Below are 16160 nucleotides of genomic sequence, written 5' to 3' on the forward strand. Positions count from 1 at the left end.
AGGGTGAGGCCAAGGCTGGGGACTGGGTATGTTCCATGGACCCATGACGCTTTGACCTTCCTGTGAACAAGGCATGACTCAACTCCAACTCAACCTTATAGAAATTCTTTATTATTAGACAAAAATAGACTCTTTCCCCCCCCTTTTCATGTGATCCCACTCTGATCTCTCTGTTCAGAGGGGGAGGCAGAGGAGGGAGCTCCTTGCTCCCTTCACCTCTCCCCTCCCGCTGCCGTGCTGGGCCCTGCAGCTGGGTGGAGCTGGCAGGGCTGTTCCCCTCCAGGGCTGATGTTCTCCTGCAGGTGGGGCTGTCCTGATCCCCTCCAGGGCTCAAGTGCTGCTGCCTCCTCACCCTTCACATGCCCATCTCTGCCATCTGCTCACGTGCAAGGTCACCCATGGGCCCGTCCACTTAGCTTAGCAGGCTGGGGGTGGGGAAGGAGAGCAGTGTCCCAGGCTGATGCCCACTCCCCATTCCTAAGGGAGGGGGCTGGCTCCTGCATCTCCTGGGTCCAGGCCAGGGGAAGTGAGGGCTGTGTGGTGCTGGGAGGGGCGCAGTGTTGATGTGAGCTCTGAGCTGGTGGCCTGCCTTCATTTTCTCTGGCCCAGTAGAACTTTGGTGATGAAGGTGACAATGGCGCCTGCAGGCTGATCTGGGTCAAGCTCTGCAAAGAGGTGACACACATTCTCCCAGGGGCTTCCTGGCTTCTTGGCCACGAAACCAAAGATCCTAGGGGGACAAAGCCAGGGTTAGGAGGGGTGTAGCATTCCTTCCACAATGGACCGCAAAGCCAGGGCTGGGGAGGAAGGAGACGCTTCGATTCCTCAGAGGGAGGAGACTGTGCTGGTGGGGAGGCTTACTTGGAGGTGGTCCCGTCGGGGTTGGTCCATCTGCAGAAGGAGAAGATCTGTGAGGGAATGTTCCCCGGGGACGGCTCCTAAAGGAGGGGCTGGGGCTGGGGCTCTCTGGTCTGTGGGGACTGATGGGACCACAGGGCTGTGGGAGGAAAGGGGTGGGAGGGAGGGTCACCTCCGGTCCTGAGGGTCAGTGCTGGAGAAGGTGATGCTGTTCACTGGATAATGGCGGCGAAAGAAGAGCCTGCGAGAAGGAGGGTAGGGAAAGTCACACCCAGAAATTGGGGCCCCTCAGGGCCTAACTGCACATACTCACTTCCTTTGGTTGTCTGTCAGCGTAATGCCCTGGGCTGAGACCTTGAAGTGGACAACGGCTGGGGTTGGGCGGGGGCTACAGCTCAGAGCTGCAGAGCTGGCCCGGGCCACAGCTTGGGGGCCTGTCAGTGACTCTGTCTCCACTGAGGTCAGGTAGAGCACGCTGCAGGCTGTGGGGCAAGAAGTGGGTCAGAGGGGAGCACTGGCTCTACCAGCCCCCAGATCTCCATCTCCTCCTAGTCGCCCCCGACCAGCTCTTGCACTTTCCCTGGCCAGTGCTGCTCGAAACGCATTAGAGTCACGTGGGTAACTTGTTACAAAGGCAGATTCTGGCTCCCCCAGATCTATAGTCAGAAATGCTGGAAAGCGGCCTGAGAGCCGGCCTACCAACAAGTCAACAAGTCTCCCTGCCGCCGTGATTTGTAAGACTTGGAGAACCCAGACAGGACCCCCTGCCCACCCCCTACAAACATGGGGCTCCCCCTGCCTTCATGGGTTAAATGCCCGTGTCAGGGCCTGCCCACACCCAGGCCTTTCAGTGCCCCAAGCCTGTATCTGCAATGCCCCACTTGGTGCCCGGAGGGAGGGAGGGAGAGGCCCCACCTGCGCCCTGACGCAGGAGGTCTGCCGCCGTGCTCATGTTGGTGGGCACCGGGGCCTCTGGGGTCTCCTCCAGGGGATCTGAGGGAAAGCAGGGTCAAGAGGGAAGGTCAGCAGGGAGTGGCAATCCCTAGGAGCTGGAGAACTCCCTCTCCCATTGCAAGCGGAGGCAGGCCGGGAGCCAGGACCCCCGACCTTCTGCCTTGGCTGCAGGTGGGGAGCGGAGGGGAGGACAGATTCCTGGACACCCACCTTTGCTGGGGATGCGCAGGCAGCAGGGCAGGGACAGCGGGGAGATGGAGTGCTGGGAGACCAGGGCGGACAGGCTGCCTGCAGGGAGAGGGGGGAGTCCAGAGGGGCCCAGGGATGTCTCCTGCTTCCCCTGCGCCCCCTGAGATCCCTCGGCCTCCCTAAACCAACCCCGGGTAGCGTCCCCGGGCCCTGCTTCTCACCAAAGTAGGGCTCACTGGGACAGCCCTTGATCTTCACCCCTTTGGGCCCAGTCTCAATGAGAAAATGGCGGACCAACTGTTCCAGGGGGTCCCCTGAGAGGAGGGGAGAGGAAGACTTTATCAGATTCTAGGTTCCTGCCTTCTCCTCTGCTGGGATTCTTTCCAGAGCAGGAGAGTCACTTCCTGCCCCTCCCCACCAAGAAGTGACATGGCCCACTCGCCTTGTCCTGCCTCTGGTACCAGCCCCCATGCCACTCGCCTGCTCCCTCAAGTTGGGGCATTCTGTACCTTTCCAGGGCTGGGCGCTGGGTGGGGGCGTAGCCACCTTGAGGGCCAGCCCGTAGGCTCCTTGGAATGAATGACTGTCCCTGATCAGGAAGGCCCCAGGGTCCTTGTCCTTCAGCAGGGCGATGGCTGGGGGAGGTGGGAGGAAAAGTTGTCAGAGTGGCAGACTGACCCCATGTGGCCCTGCTGCTCTGCTCCCCAGTTCCCCAGACCTGTCGCCCTAACAGCTATGGCAGTGTTGGGCATCTGGGGACAGAACTTTAGAGTTAACAGGGCATTGACAATGTTGAGTCTAAACCTCCTTTGGCCCAAAGCCCAGAATCGCCTGCTACTGAGAGGCCAGCCCAGAGTAAACCCGCTGGGACAGAGGAGGCACCAAGGGCATCGGCTGCAAGGTGGGACTGCAGAGCCCCGAGGGCAGGGCAGGCTGGCATCTCACCTTGGTCACGGGACAGGTGTGGCTTGTACCAGAACTTGGACGTATCCTGGACAAACTTGACGTTGCTCTGGCTCTCTTGCACAGGGGGCTCTAGGACAGGGAGGAACTAAGCTTGGCCCCAGGGCTCCCCTGTCCCCACACCACGCCCTTGGGTTCTCGCAAGGTGGCCCCACCTCTCTCAAGGCCTTTATACCTGGGGGTTGGGGGACGTTATCCGGGAGCAGAGGTGCGAAGGTGACATGATGACTGGTGCCTCTGGCTGGTGGTGATGCCTGCTCTGGGCCCCAGGGTCCTCCTGGCTGTTGCCCAGGTCCCGGCAGGTGGCGTTTCTCGGGAAGTGGGGGCTGGGTGGGGCCACTGATGTCATAGGATGCAGCCAGGGGGAAGGCAGGTGTGGGTGAGCTCTGAGGTGGCTCCGGGCTGGCCACAAGCCAGGGCATCTGGGTAGGCACAGGGGTGAGGGGGGACCCATCCGGGCTATCTGGGGGGTCTCGAAGGCCCTGCCAGGGGGCATGGCGCAGGCCGGGCAGCGTGGTGGGCACATGGCCCCTTGGACTAGCACTGTCTGAGCGGCCCCCTGGGCTCCTCTCCTGAGGCCAGTCACTGGGTGAGCTGGGCGGGGAGGTCGAGGAGAAGGGGCTAGGGGTCGGAGGCTCAAGCCCACTTCTTGCTGGCAGCTCAGGAGCCTTTTCAGCGCCTCCCTGGGAAACAGGTGGCAAGGCCTCTCCAGGACTCAGTCTCTGAGTAGGCGCCAAGGTGGGGGACCTGGTGTCCTGCCTTCGGGCACTGTGGGGTGGGAGGGCAGGTGGTCAGCAGGGCCGCAGAGCCCCCGCTGCGAGCCGTCTCCCCCCCCCCCCAGCCTTCCCTGTCCTGTCTGCTTGGATGAGGAGGTGCCCGGGCAGCCACGGCCCCTCTGCATACCTCTCCTTGCCCTGGACTGGGCTGCTGGTGTGCAGGGGCGTGGAGGGACCAGACAACTCTGAAGAGGCACTGCACTGGGCATCTCGGGGAGACCGAGGCAGGGTGCTGTGCCCGCTGGGGCCCTCCCTCCAGGACACTGGCTCAGGCGACTCTGCAGGGAAGGGGAGAGGAGGGGCTGTGAGCTGGAACAGGCTTTCTGTCTGGCTCAGCTCTTTCTCACTCTGTGCCTTCACCACCATCTTCTAGAACCCTCCTCTGCCCTGGGCACTCCCCACCCCAGTGCCCCTCACCTGCAGATGTCAAGGGTCCTGCTGGGGCCAGGTGTCCAGGCAGTGGATACCTGTCCCCTCCCTCCTCTGCCGGGATCTCGTAGTTCAGCTTCCTGGATTGTGGGGAGGGTGGGCCACCCGGAGAAATGGAGCCAGCCCGTGGAGAGTGGGCACCAGGGCTGGGATACCCTCTGCCCTCGCCTGGAGCCCCACAGCTGTGAGGCACCCGGCCATAGGCTGGGCAGTAACTGGGCACTGCTCCTCCATAGCTGTACGTCACCAGGGCAGGGTATCCCGGATGTCCATACCTGCCTTCAGGGCACCCGGCGCAGGGGCAGCCCTCATGCCCCTCCTCGCCAGCCTTGGGTGGCTTCAGGCAGCTGTAGTCAGGCACAGGGGCGTGGTGATGCCCACAGGCGGGCACCAGCAGAGGCAGGGGGTGCCCGGGCCGCATCGGGTGCAGAAGGGGCTTGCTGGCCTCGCTCACCCACCCCTCTCCAGCCTCCCTCTCCAGCCGCAGCCCATACAGGGCGGCCGTGGGCAGCGCCAGCTTCTCCTCACAGGCGGGGCATGAGCAGAGGGCAGGCAGCCCGGGGTCCTCCAGGATCACCACCTCCCGGTAGCCGGCGGCGCGGTAGCCACAGTCCCCATTGGCCGGTTTCCCCAGCTCTGGCAGGTAGGGGTGCGGCCCCTCGGACAGCGATCGGCAGAGGCGCCTCTTCTCCACTGAGGGCTCGGTGTAGCCCTGGGGGTGCCCCTCATAGCCCCCGTATGCCAGCCGCCGCCTCTCCAGGGTTCCCTCTGGTCGGTAGTAGCCCCCATTGGGGACCCCGCAGCCTTCCCGGTAGCCCTGGCGACAGGAGCAGTGGCGGCTGAGGCCGGGTCGGTGGCCCGAATACATTCCGAGCGGGGGGCCTCCGGCCGTGGGGGGCTGCTCCTCGTCATCCAGGATGGCGGTCTCACGTCCAGCTCCCCGGCCCCCGCTGGCCACTCCACAGCCTCCCAGGAGGCGGTCCAGCTCCTGCCGCTCAGCGGCCGTTGGGGGTGGCCGGCCAGGGGACTCGGCGGTGGGCTCTGTGGTCAGCGTGGATGAATGGCCAGAGTCACTGCTGACCGAGAGCATGGGGGGTGGGGGTGGCTCTGGAGAGGGCGCTGGCGGGGTCTGACGGGGGCCCCGCTGCACCTGGGCATAAGGACTGCCATCCAGGGGGCCCTGGGTGTGGGTCAAGGAGCCTGAGAGCGGAGGATCAGGGAGGGAGGGCAGGCAGGGGAAAGGAGAAAGAGAGAGAGTTAGCGAGAAGGGACAGGGCTGGAGACTCCACGTCAGGGCGGGTCTCTGGGGAGGCAGGAGTGCGCCCCCCAAGCCGACACCTCCCACCAGCCTGGGCCTGCCGTACACACCATCCACACTGTCCTCGTGGTGCTGGTTGAAGTTCTCGTAAGAGTCCCAGCGCACAGCGGGCTCTGCGGTATTGTAGTCCACGGTGACCGAGGGGTCATTCCGTGGGGTGTGGCCTGTGGAAAGGTGGCCAGGGGTTGAGGAGCAGGGAGAGACAGCTGGCCGTCAGCCCCGAGTGCAAGCCCTACTCTTACCTTTGATATTCTCGGGGCTGGAGGAGAAGACGAACTCCACCGCGGCTTGGAAGGGGACCCTCTCATCTGCAGGGAGTGGACAGTGAGGGGTCAGGCCCCCGCCCGCCTGCCCTCATCTGGGTCCAGCCCCGATGCCACTTGTCTCCCACTCACCGGTCCAGGCCTCGTCCAGCTGGTCCTTGGTGAAGGTGAGCCGTGGCCCGTGGATGGTGCATGTGTGGAACTGGACTCGGAACACAAGGGTCCGGTCTGTCCCCCGGCCACTCTTGTGATAGCAGGTCACCTGGGGAAGGGGAGAGAGACTGGGGGTCAGGCCCTCATGTCCACTTACGCCTCCTCTGTGCTTCTATCTTGGGGACTGTCTGGCCACAGCTCCACCCTGTCTCGACTTCAAGGTGGCCCCCATCTAGGGGACTCCCTTTTTCCCCACCAGTCTGCCTTGAATTGATGACTCACAAGCGCCTGTGCTGGCAAGATACACTGCCAGCCCCGGCCTCACCCCCAGGACCCTCCTTGTTGTTCAGGCCCTCTCACCATGACGTCGCCTTTGAGGAGGAGGGCTGGCTCCAGGCTGATACAAAGCTGCTGGGGACCAGGGCCTGCAATGCGACTGTGGAAGAGAGGAGAAGGCAGAGCTGAATCAGGCACTCGGGCTGGGGGGTGGGCATGCAGAAGCAGGAGGGAGTCGGGAGACCAGAGTCCGAGCCCTGAGTGAGAGACCGTTAGCTGAGCAGCAGCTTCCCCATCTGTAAACTGGACTCCATAACGGTATTAGTTTCAGGGGCAGTGGCTGGAGCTGGAGGCTCAGGTGTCAGGAAGGTTGGAGAAGCAGGGACCCAGGGAGCAGGGCTCCGGGGGAGCAGGGGCCTGGGAAGAGCACTCACTAGATTCCAGAGGTGTAGACGAGCTGCATGGACTGGTAGATCTTGAGGAAGGGCTGGAAGCCTGGCGGGGCAAGAAGCAGAAGGCACAGAGGGGTGGTGAGCGGAGGGGGTGGGGCACAGCCCTCCCCCTGGAGTACATCCCAGGTGGGCTCACCTGTGCCAGGTTCAAAGGCTGGCAGCATGGGCACAAGCACATAGTGCAGGAAGAGAGGGCTGCTGTTCATTCTGATGGAGCCGGACAGCAAACCACTGAAGTAGTTGATATACCTGGGGCGGGGGCATGTCAAGGAGAACATAAGCTCCTTTCTCTGGAGGTCCCCTTGTATCATTTCAACCATGCACACCTCTACCCACCCCTGGAAGGCCTGCCCTTCTCCTCAGCACTTCCTCCCCATCTTCCAGCTCACCAGAAAGTTCTTCCTTGCTTCTAACCTCCATCCTTCTTGCTGCCTCAAAGATTTTGTACTTGCTGCCCCCTCTGCCCGGAATGCTCACCCCCTAGATCTCTGCCTCACGTTATCGAGGTGGCCCTGACTGTCCTGCAAGTCTCTCTTCACCACAAGACTCAGCTTTATGTTCTTCATAGCACCATCCAGAATGATCTTGTCTACTTCTCCACAGGTTTATTGCTTCTCCCCGCTAGAATGTAAGCTCCATGAGAGCAGGGACCTTGTTTGGCCTGAATTCTCAGCACCACAGTGCCCTGGCACACGGGAGGTGCTCCGGTCAGGTGCTGCATGAAGGAGCAGGCCTGGGCCCTGGAAGCCATGGAGGTCCGCCCGACCCGGGCTGCTCACCGGCGCTGGGACGGCTGCAGCTCCGCGGCCACCTTGTCCTCGCAGAACTTGCGCATGGTAAGAGTAGCCAGTGCCTGGTCCGCCCTGGGGAGATCAAGGGCTGGTCTCCATTCTGGCCTCCCATCCCTGAGCCCCAGGGGAGGGGGAAGAGGTGCGATCCCCCACGTCTAGAGGAAGCCCTGAGCCGTGGTCAAGAGAACTAAAAATCCCACAGATGGTCACTTCACTAGTTGCTGGACCTCAGGCAATTGTTCCCTGAGTTTTAGTTTTCTCCTCTGGAAAATGGGACAGTAAGACCATGTTATGGGTTGAATTGTGTCCCCCCAAAAGATATGTACCTCAGAATGTGACCTTATTTGGAAATAGGGTCGCTGCAGATGTAATTAGTTAAGATGTTATACTGGAGTAGGGTGGGCCCTTAATCCAAGAGGATTGGTGTCCTTAGAAGAAGAGAAGAGACACAGACACACAGACACACAGGAAGGCCATGTGACGACAGAGGCAGAGACTGGAGTGCTGCCCCTGCAAGCCAAGGAGCACCAAGGGCGGCTGGCTACCACCAGAAGCCAGAAAGAGGCCCGGAAGGATGCCGCTCAGAGTCTCTGTGGGAGCGCGGCCCTGTGGACGCCTCAGTTTTACACTTCTAGCCTCCAGAGCTGGGACAGTACATTTCTGTTGTCTTGGCCACTGAGTTTACGGCACTCTGTCGCAGCAGTCCTAGGAAACTACCACAGATCATCTGCTGGGAACCGTGGTGGCACACAAGGGAGAAAAGGAAGTGAAGAGGTCAAGTTTATAGTAAACGGCTCTCTGCACACAGACGTGGGCGTCAGGGGAGAGGGGCTCATCAAGGGTGAGCTGGAGGAAGGGCCACGGGGGAAGGGGCCACTCAGGGCCGGGGAGCCTCACCCTGCAGAGATCTTGCTGTAGTGCATGTAGGCAGAGACGATGACCCCGAGCTTGCCCTTGCTCCCCTGAGGATAGGAGACAGGGATGGAGAGCCTGCTGGGGTCCCAAGCTGAGGGCACCCCAGCCCTGCGAACCCAAGGTTCCAGCCCACCTTGCAGTATAGGACGACCACGTGCTGCGGGTCAGCACTGAGCCACATCTCCATGGCTTTGCAGATGGAGCACAGCTTGTCCAGGGGGGGCGCGTGCAGCTCAGGCCAGCCGAAGTCCTGGACCTGGGGGGAATGCAGGGGTGGAAGTCAGGGTGGGGGCCACGAACGAAGAGAGGTGGGTAGGGGTGGAAGAGGGACAGGGTGTAGGAGTCTAGGGGCAAGGTCAGGGGCCTGTTGCTTGTCTACGACAGCCTTAACACTTTCCTCACCCGTACAATGGGTGTCTCAAGTGCCACGTCATAGGGGAAAGTGCTTAAGTGTGAATTAGATGCCAACTGCTACTAATAACAACCAGAAGGCCGGGGGCTTCTGGGTGCGGGTGGGTCGGTTTCACGGCTTTAATCGCCCTTACCTTGGGGTTTAGGCGGGTCAGGTCATGTCTTTTCTCTGAAAGGTTGAAAAGCTGCAAGTAAAGGGGGGCTTTAGATGCAGTGACCTCAGGCAGCGAGGCGCGCTGGCGCGTGGAGGTGGCGTCACTCGCTGCGACCCTAAGTAAGTCTTCCTCCAGAATGAGTAGGTTGCTAAGGACCGGTCCCGCTGTGACAGCCCGGCCCAGCCCACCGCCTTCCCTGCCGGCTCCGGCCCCGCCCCCGCGGGCTTGACGTCAGGGAGCAGCCCGGCCCACCTGGAGCTCCCAGCCCTCTCATTGGCTGGCTGCGGCAGGCCCCGCCCCTCACCAGGTACTTGTCGCGGTGCTTGGACTGCAGCACGTGAGCCAGCTCGCGCAGGTGGCCCCGGTGTCGCTGCTCGTCCGGGCGCGCGGGGAAGGCGGCCGCCAAGATCCGCTCGGTCACGTAGGTGAGGTCCAGGTCCCAGCGGCGCTCCATGAGCGGGTCCAGGCTGAAGCTCCTGGGAAGGAACGCAGGCCGGGCACCCGAGGGGGCCAGTGTGATGGAAGGGCGTCCGGCCGACTGCAGGGGAGGCCTCTGGGGTCCTGAGGTGGGCGGGACTGCTGGGGGGGCGTGGGGCTGCCCGGAGAACTTTGTTGGGGGGCACTGCCCTGGGCTGAGGTGTGTGGCCATCGGAAAGGGCTCCGGTGGGACCACCCCCGCGCCCACTTACCTGGGCAGGGTGCTGCGCTGCTTTGAGTGGTTAAGAGACTTGGTGGATCCCTGGTGGATGAGAAACCGTGTGTGAACGTCTCTTTTGGTAGCCTCACTCTAGGCTCCCCACTCCAGAAGTTTCCATGAACTTCTGTCCTCTGAAGAAACCTAGGTTCTCACTCCCAGAGCCACCCGCTTCCGCCCCTCCTCCAGCAGCACCTTACCAGGTGCTCTATGCGCCTCACAGGGGCCGTGTTTCTCCGCTAGAGGGCGACGCGGGAGGAAAAGGGAGTGGTTAGGGCAGGGCAAGGACCAGTCAGCCTGGAGGTAGAGAGAGGGCATGCCAGGGGCCCTGTGAGGAGTCCTAGCCCCCAGCAGGCCCAAAAGAACAGGAAGAGCACAGGGCTCAGACATTTTTTCCCCTCTCCTCTGGATGCCATCCCTCTGGATGCCCAATACCCACAGCAGTCCATTCAAGGACACCTCCTGGGGGCCCTCTATGTGGCCACCAGACCTCTGGACACTGCAGCCAGGTTCCTTCCTCCCTCACCCATCCCAGAGCACACTCACCAGCTCCACAGGAGGCAAGGCCTGACAGGATGAAGTCACCTGGAAGGAGACCCGAGTGAGGGGCTGAGCTCCTAGTGAAATGGACTCTCCCGCGCTTGAGGATGGGGCCGCCCCTCAGCTTCAGCAAGATGGTGGAGGGGCTGTCAGCAGATGGGCGCAGGCTCCAGCTGAGATTCCTCTATTTAAGGGAGCCTCCCTCCAGCCTCTCAGTCCCCCACCCCGGGCCCCCCACTTGTTGCTCTTGGCTCCCAGCCCCCTGCCCACACAGACCCCCATTCATCCAGCTGCAGAGCAGGAGTTATATATAGAGCCATGCAGGCAGCCCATGGCCAGGGACGGACACTGGCCTCTTTCACCGGGAGACCCCGCCCCTGGGCACACTGCTCCCCCAAGCCAGTTCCGAGGCCCTGGGACCCCCCGCACTGCAGGAGGAGGACCAGGGCACCTCCTCCGAGATGGGGCTGTCTCAGGTTCCCAGTGCACAGTGGGTACTATCTACAGCTGGCACCTCTGCCCAGCCTTTCCAGGGCCCAGGACCAGACCCACTCTGGCATCCTGAGGACCCTTCCCCAGGGAGAAGGCACAGCCCATCCGGCTGCCCAGTCTCTCAAGTCCTGCTCCCCCACCCACCCACCCCACCCTTCCTCCTCCTCATTCTCCTCCTCTTCCCCACCCCCCATCCTCTCGCCAGCTGCAGCCTGGGCACAGCACCAAGACAAACGCCGTCTTGCTGTCCACCCGCCTGGGCCAGCCCTCCAGGGGGTGGAGTAGGGTGGTTCTTAAAGGGCCCAGTACAGCACCCTCTCCTACCCAAGCTGGGGTTCCCCAGTGATGAGAGGGGTGGGGCTTGATGCTAGTGTGGCTGGAGAACCTGTTTCACAGGAGGAAGGGACCCAGTCCCCCTCCCCCCATCAGGTACCCACCTTTGCTTCACATTTTCTGTGTGTCGCGACCTTGCAGACTAGAGGAGAATGAGGTAGGGAGAGGGGTTAGCAGGAGCCTCTTAGGGGCAGAAGGGGTAGGCTCCTCCCATCTCCCCAGGCCCTGGAACCAGAGTTCAAGGGAGGCATATGGCAGTGGGGTACTACTGCCCAGGCCAGGGAGGGAGGGAGCCAGAGGTCATGTTCCAGGGTGGGTGGGGGTGAGGAGGAAGGGAAGGAGGGAAGCCCCCAGCCACAGGTCAGGGTGGGTAGGCTGTGCAGAGTATTGGGTCTCCTGGGTTGCTGGGGCTGTTTGCCATGGGGAGGAAGGGCTGTTGGGAGAGAAGGTGGCTGCCTCTTGGCGCCCCTGTCGCCCTGTCCACCGGCAGCATGCACATTACAGGTTATGTCCTCTGAGCTGGCCCACCGCAGTTGTGGAGCACAGTGGCACTGGCTGGAGGCTCTGAGTCACAGGACAGGGCGTCTTACCTCTGCACGAGACGCCTGTCCCATCGATGGTCACCTTACACACTGCGCAGACCGGCGGTTTCTTCCGGAATACCTTCTCCCGGAAGCTATGTGGCTCGGCTTTCCTAGGCTAGGGGTGGAGGGACAGACAGACAGAGGTGTCAGTTCCCACTGGGCCCATTTCTGGGACTGGCTTAGGGCCTTAGCACCTCACTGGTTTCTTCCTTCCTCTCTCCTCATAAAGCCCCTCACTCGTAGTACGCACTTGGCCACAGCTGTTTCCGGGCACTGGCAGGACCTGTCCTCGACAGTGTATGCAATCTGGCCCCTTGCGTCACCCTAGCTGGGTCAGCTCCTCCCCAAGGGATCACTGAGGCCCCTCGCGTGGCCCTGGTGTGTGACACCTTGTGGTCACTGCCACCCCAAACCCTAGAGTCTTCCTCCTGGTGCAGGGTGCTCTCTGCCTGTCCTCTGTGAGGCCTGTTCCTCCTCCCACCCTGCCGTCCCCAGATGGAGGCCTGCGTGCAGACGTGAATGCAGGATGTCGGTCACGCAGCACCAGACTGACCCGGCCGGAGTGGCCTCAGCCGGTCCTGCCGCCCTGGCTCCCGCCGTCCGGCCCCACGCTCCAGGCAGCTGACGTGCCGCCCCCCCCCCCCCCCCCGGCCCCCCCGTCAGAACAACATGTTTACTCATTGTGCATTGAGGCGCGGGTGGCAACAGTGTAAGGAGGGGCCACAGTGCTGGAGGGAGGCAGACAGAGGCAGCACCCTGGGGCAGTACTGAGCCACCGTGCTACTTCTGGCTATAGCGAGTCACTCGAGGAGGTTCAAGCGGGATTCCAGAATTGAATTGGGAAGGGGGTGGACCATCTGCTCTGTTGGGCCCCTCCCCACCCAGCCGTCCAGTGAGGCAGGAGGCTGGGATGCCCCCTTTAGGCCTAGGCCTACCTCAGACCCATCCCTCCCACTGTGGGTTCACTCCTCCTTTCCTCTGGGGACCATTTGCCTCCTCCTCTTCCTCTCTCTTACCCATTTTTCTCCTCTGGAGTCCAAGTTCCTGCCTCCCCACTTCCATGGTATTGCCTCATGTTGCCCTGAACTGCTTTTTTGGGGGTAAAGTGAGAAAATGTGGGGAAAGGGACTGATGGGCCCCAGGCAGCACCTCTGGTCTCTTGGCTGCCCCCAAAGCAGCTGGATTAAACCCAACCTGAACCCCTGGGCTGGACCAACCTTGCCAGACCCACTAGGAGACTCGGGTGCATTCTGGAATTAACAGCACACACAGCTGATGTCAGTGGAAAGCAGAGCCCCGTGTCTAAAGCACTCCTGGGACCTGGCCACCTCCCTCCCTTCCTTTGCCACCCCCACCCCATTTCCTCCCAACTCCTCGGCTCAGGGAAAGGCCTGATCTCTTAGTCCTGTCCTGGGGCTCCAGGACAGTACCTGGAAAGGTCCTACAATGAAGTATATCTGGGCACAGGTTCGGGGGCCAGGAGCCCCAGGCTTGGCCTGGACTAGGGCAGGGAAGGTGACAGAGTTGCTAAAACGGACAGCAGGTCTTGCTTTAACCCAAACTTTTGCTGCCTCATGCCACAGCCCTGGACACCCCAAAGGGGCAGAGTAAGAAGGGATGGGGGGCAGGGGGAGAAGACTGAGGAAGCTGGAATTGAGAAAAGGGCCTGGCCTGCATCCTGGCCCCCTCCCCCACTACCCACACCTCCACCCCTGCCCCTCCTCTGCCCAGCGGCGGGCACTCCTACCCTGCTGGTGGCCCGGCTGCTGTCCCTCCTCCCCAGAGCTCTGAGCAGCCTCTCCACGGGGCCGCTGGACTTCATGGTGTCCGGCCTCCACGGCTGGCTGGGGTGCCGGCCGCGGGGCCCGAACAATGCTGGGGCCTGGCCCGGGGCTTCCTGGAAGCGGCCTGGCGGAGGCAGCCGCTTCCCCTGGGTGGAGGGCAGGCTGTCTGGCTGGTGTGAGGAGCAGCCCAGCCCTGGAAGTGGAGGGGAGTGCAGGCGGGAAGGGGGCAGGTCGCTGCTCCAGGAAGTGGGGGGGGGGGGGGGGGGGAGGCCAGGAGATCAGATTCCCAGGATCTACCCTGCTGGGAGTGTCAGCCCAGGATCTTTTGCCCTCTAACCCCACCCCCTGCTCTGGAGCTGCCCCTACCCAGGGATCCACCCCATCCAGGGATCTATAGGGATCCTGAGATCCAGCCCCCGGTGGGGCGGGGCAGGGGCGGGGTGGGAATTTAGGTCTTAGGGCAGGGCTCAAGGGCCAGTGGGGAACACCGTGTCCCTGGCCAGGCCAGCCTTCCAGCCTGAACCCTCAGGCTCTCTGGGGACTTCCAGTGGGGAGGGAGGGGGAGCTGGGAATCGCTACCCCGGCCAGCCCAGGATCTGGAGTGCATCCTGAGGGCCAGCATCCTGCCTCAGTTTCACCAGTTGTGAAGTAGGAAAAGGAAACCATGCACTGCCTCCCACCCCCTACACACCGAAGGGCCAGATTCCAGCGGAGGAATGCTCTGCCCACAGGAGTGATCCATTCCCCCGCCCCAGCTCAAGGCATGGGAGGCCCTCCCCCTGCAGCCCCCAGCTGCTCTGCTCCTGACCCAGTCTCCGCTCACCCCTTCCCTGGGCTGGTTTTAGCCAGACCTCAGATGCCCAGCCCCTCTTTCGAGCCCCCACTTGGCCCCCACCCCAGGCCCTAGGGCTGGGGCCCTCTCCCTCCCTGCCACCGAAGCCTGAGGACTACCTTCATGGCTCTCCCAGCTCTGCCCTCCTTCCTCAGCAGCTGTCACAGGGTCTGAGGACTGGACCAGAGGCCCCCTCCCAACACATACTCCACCCCCCCTCCATGGGCCTCTTGCCTCCCTCCTGGGAACATGGCCAACTTCCTGTCCTGGGAGGCAAGGGAAGGAGGTGGACTGGGGCCTTGGGAAGGGGGGGGGGGGGGGCAGTAATCTTCCAAAAGTATAAGGGGTTAATGGCCTGGGGGTCCTCGGCCTCAAGCCTTGGACAGCAGCCTCCCCCCACCCCAACCGGAGCTGTCACTTGAAAGAATGTGTAAACATGCCCCCCCTGGTTTGCATGGCATTTACTGAATGTCCCAGAGCTCAGGCAACTCCCCCAGCTCTGGCTTCTCCCACCAGGTCCTCAGAGGTCCCTCTTCCGCCCTCTTGCCCCTGGGGCTGGTCTAATCCTGCCTTCTCTGGGATGAGCCCCCTGATGGGAGCCCGCTTAGCTCTTCCCTGGACCTGCCTGGGCTGGGCTTCTTCTCCTTTGAAGGCCTGATTCTCCTTCCAGGTCAGGAAGTCTGTCCCCAGAGTACCTTGGCCAGAGGACCATCTGTGTGGCAAAGACTGGGCTCCTGGGCTGTAACTGGAGAGGGCAGTGGCTCCGCAGCCCACTTCCACCCCACCGGCCCTGGCTGGGTCCCACGACATTCTAGGCCCCTGGCCAGTGTGGGCAACTGGGGGAGGAGGGGCAGTGGGGTAGGTGGGTGGGGGTGGCCTTTTTCTGCTCGTCTTGCATGACCAGGACCCCTCCAGCATGCTTCTTTCTACTCCTGCTGCCTCCGGAGGGGCTGAAAGTCCCTTCACTTGACGGTCACCCTCACCTGCAACAGGTCCCCAACCATCCTCTGACCCTCAGTGTTCTCCTCGTGGGGGGTGCACTAACCTGTGTGTTGGGTGGCCAGGGAAGCATGGCTTTGAGTCCCTCCCCACCCAGTGGAACACCTCTGAGGGAAGATAGAGGTGACAGAGTGCTTATCCCTCAGCCAGAGCTAAGAGGAAAGTACCTCCCTCGGGCAGGGCTGGGAAGGCATGGCCAGACCCCCGAGGACCCTCGCCCTCCTCCTGCCTGGAACATTCCAGAGCCTGTCAGCCTCTCCCCTAGCCTGGCCCCCTCTCACTCCAAAGCCTTGGGTTTGTTTGGAGAAACCCCTCCACCCACACTCCCCCTTCCTGGAAATAGCTGTGGTTGGATGAGAGGCCGGGAGCGCGGAGGAGGGGTGAGGCCCAGGGAAGGAGAGAGGGAGCGAAGGCGGGGGGGTGGTGGAGGGGGATATGAGCGTGCCCGGTGGGATCTGGGAACCTAGGGTAGCAGCAGAAGAGGCTGAGGAGGGGGGCAGGAACCTCATCAGCCTCCTCTGTGCCCGCTCTCTGCCTCGGTTTCCCCAGATGTGGAGAAAGGGAAAACCCTCACACGCACTCGCCCCGCCAGTTCCCGCCCAGGTCCGGGGCCCGCGCGCGGAGGGGTGGGGGGGTGGTGCCCGTCGAGGAGCGGCGCCTCGTGCGGGGGGCGGCGAGCGAGTGCGTGGCGGGCCGGAGCAGCGCCAGCCGGGCGGCGTGTACGCGCAGGACGCGCGGAGGCGTGGCGGCCCCGAGCGGCGTGTGACCGCGGGCCGCGCCCGCCCCTGTCACCTTCCTGGCCTCCAGCTGCCCTGCTCGCCGCGGCCCGCCCGACCCCCGACCCCCGACCCCCGCGCCCCCGCCGCAGCCCTGGGGCGCCGCTCCGCTCCCCGCGGCCCTCGAGCCCCGGCAGCCCCGCGCCCCCTGGCGCCCGCCCCCGGCACTGCCCCCCGGCCGTGACGCACAGGCCGCCGCCCTCCCGCCTGGCGCGGCGCGGCC

General features: G+C 63.0%; 1 protein-coding gene across 4 annotated transcripts; it reads right to left on the reverse strand.

Moving 5' to 3' along the window:
• Positions 1 to 89: 89 nt before the first annotated feature.
• Positions 90 to 14302, reverse strand: TNS2 (tensin 2). 4 transcript variants are annotated; one of them, XM_046656724.1, is made up of 29 exons: positions 14282 to 14302; positions 11553 to 11661; positions 11067 to 11104; positions 10144 to 10182; positions 9798 to 9836; positions 9593 to 9642; positions 9208 to 9379; positions 8883 to 8933; positions 8471 to 8593; positions 8320 to 8384; positions 7411 to 7494; positions 6768 to 6880; positions 6614 to 6674; positions 6264 to 6339; positions 5883 to 6012; positions 5730 to 5795; positions 5538 to 5651; positions 4158 to 5369; positions 3868 to 4018; positions 3140 to 3732; positions 2947 to 3036; positions 2511 to 2636; positions 2223 to 2315; positions 2023 to 2100; positions 1774 to 1851; positions 1172 to 1340; positions 1031 to 1099; positions 862 to 891; positions 90 to 730 (listed from the first exon to the last, which is right to left on the reverse strand). In XM_046656724.1, the coding sequence occupies exons 1-29, from the start codon at positions 14285 to 14287 to the stop codon at positions 592 to 594; spliced, it is 4164 nt and encodes a 1387-aa protein (XP_046512680.1). In that variant the 5' UTR covers positions 14288 to 14302; the 3' UTR covers positions 90 to 591. The 4 variants fall into 4 exon arrangements, with proteins under 4 accessions (XP_046512680.1, XP_046512674.1, XP_046512694.1 ...); XM_046656718.1 differs by lacking the exon at positions 14282 to 14302 and adding an exon at positions 13294 to 13578; XM_046656738.1 differs by lacking the exons at positions 2947 to 3036; positions 14282 to 14302 and adding an exon at positions 13294 to 13579.
• Positions 14303 to 16160: the final 1858 nt, after the last annotated feature.

This window comes from Equus quagga, chromosome 1 (assembly GCF_021613505.1).
Source record: "Equus quagga isolate Etosha38 chromosome 1, UCLA_HA_Equagga_1.0, whole genome shotgun sequence".
Taxonomy (NCBI): domain Eukaryota; kingdom Metazoa; phylum Chordata; class Mammalia; order Perissodactyla; family Equidae; genus Equus; species Equus quagga.

Excerpts from the sequence above, each read along its gene's own strand:
- TNS2 (XM_046656718.1), bottom strand. The coding sequence starts at position 13,368 with ATGAAGTCCAGCGGCCCCGTGGAGAGGCTGCTCAGAGCTCTGGGGAGG. Across the intron at positions 5,796-5,882 it reads GCTGGACGAGGCCTGGACCG|ATGAGAGGGTCCCCTTCCAA; the intron begins GTGAGTGGGAGA and ends CACTCCCTGCAG. Across the intron at positions 1,852-2,022 it reads CCTGCGCATCCCCAGCAAAG|ATCCCCTGGAGGAGACCCCA; the intron begins GTGGGTGTCCAG and ends GCTTTCCCTCAG.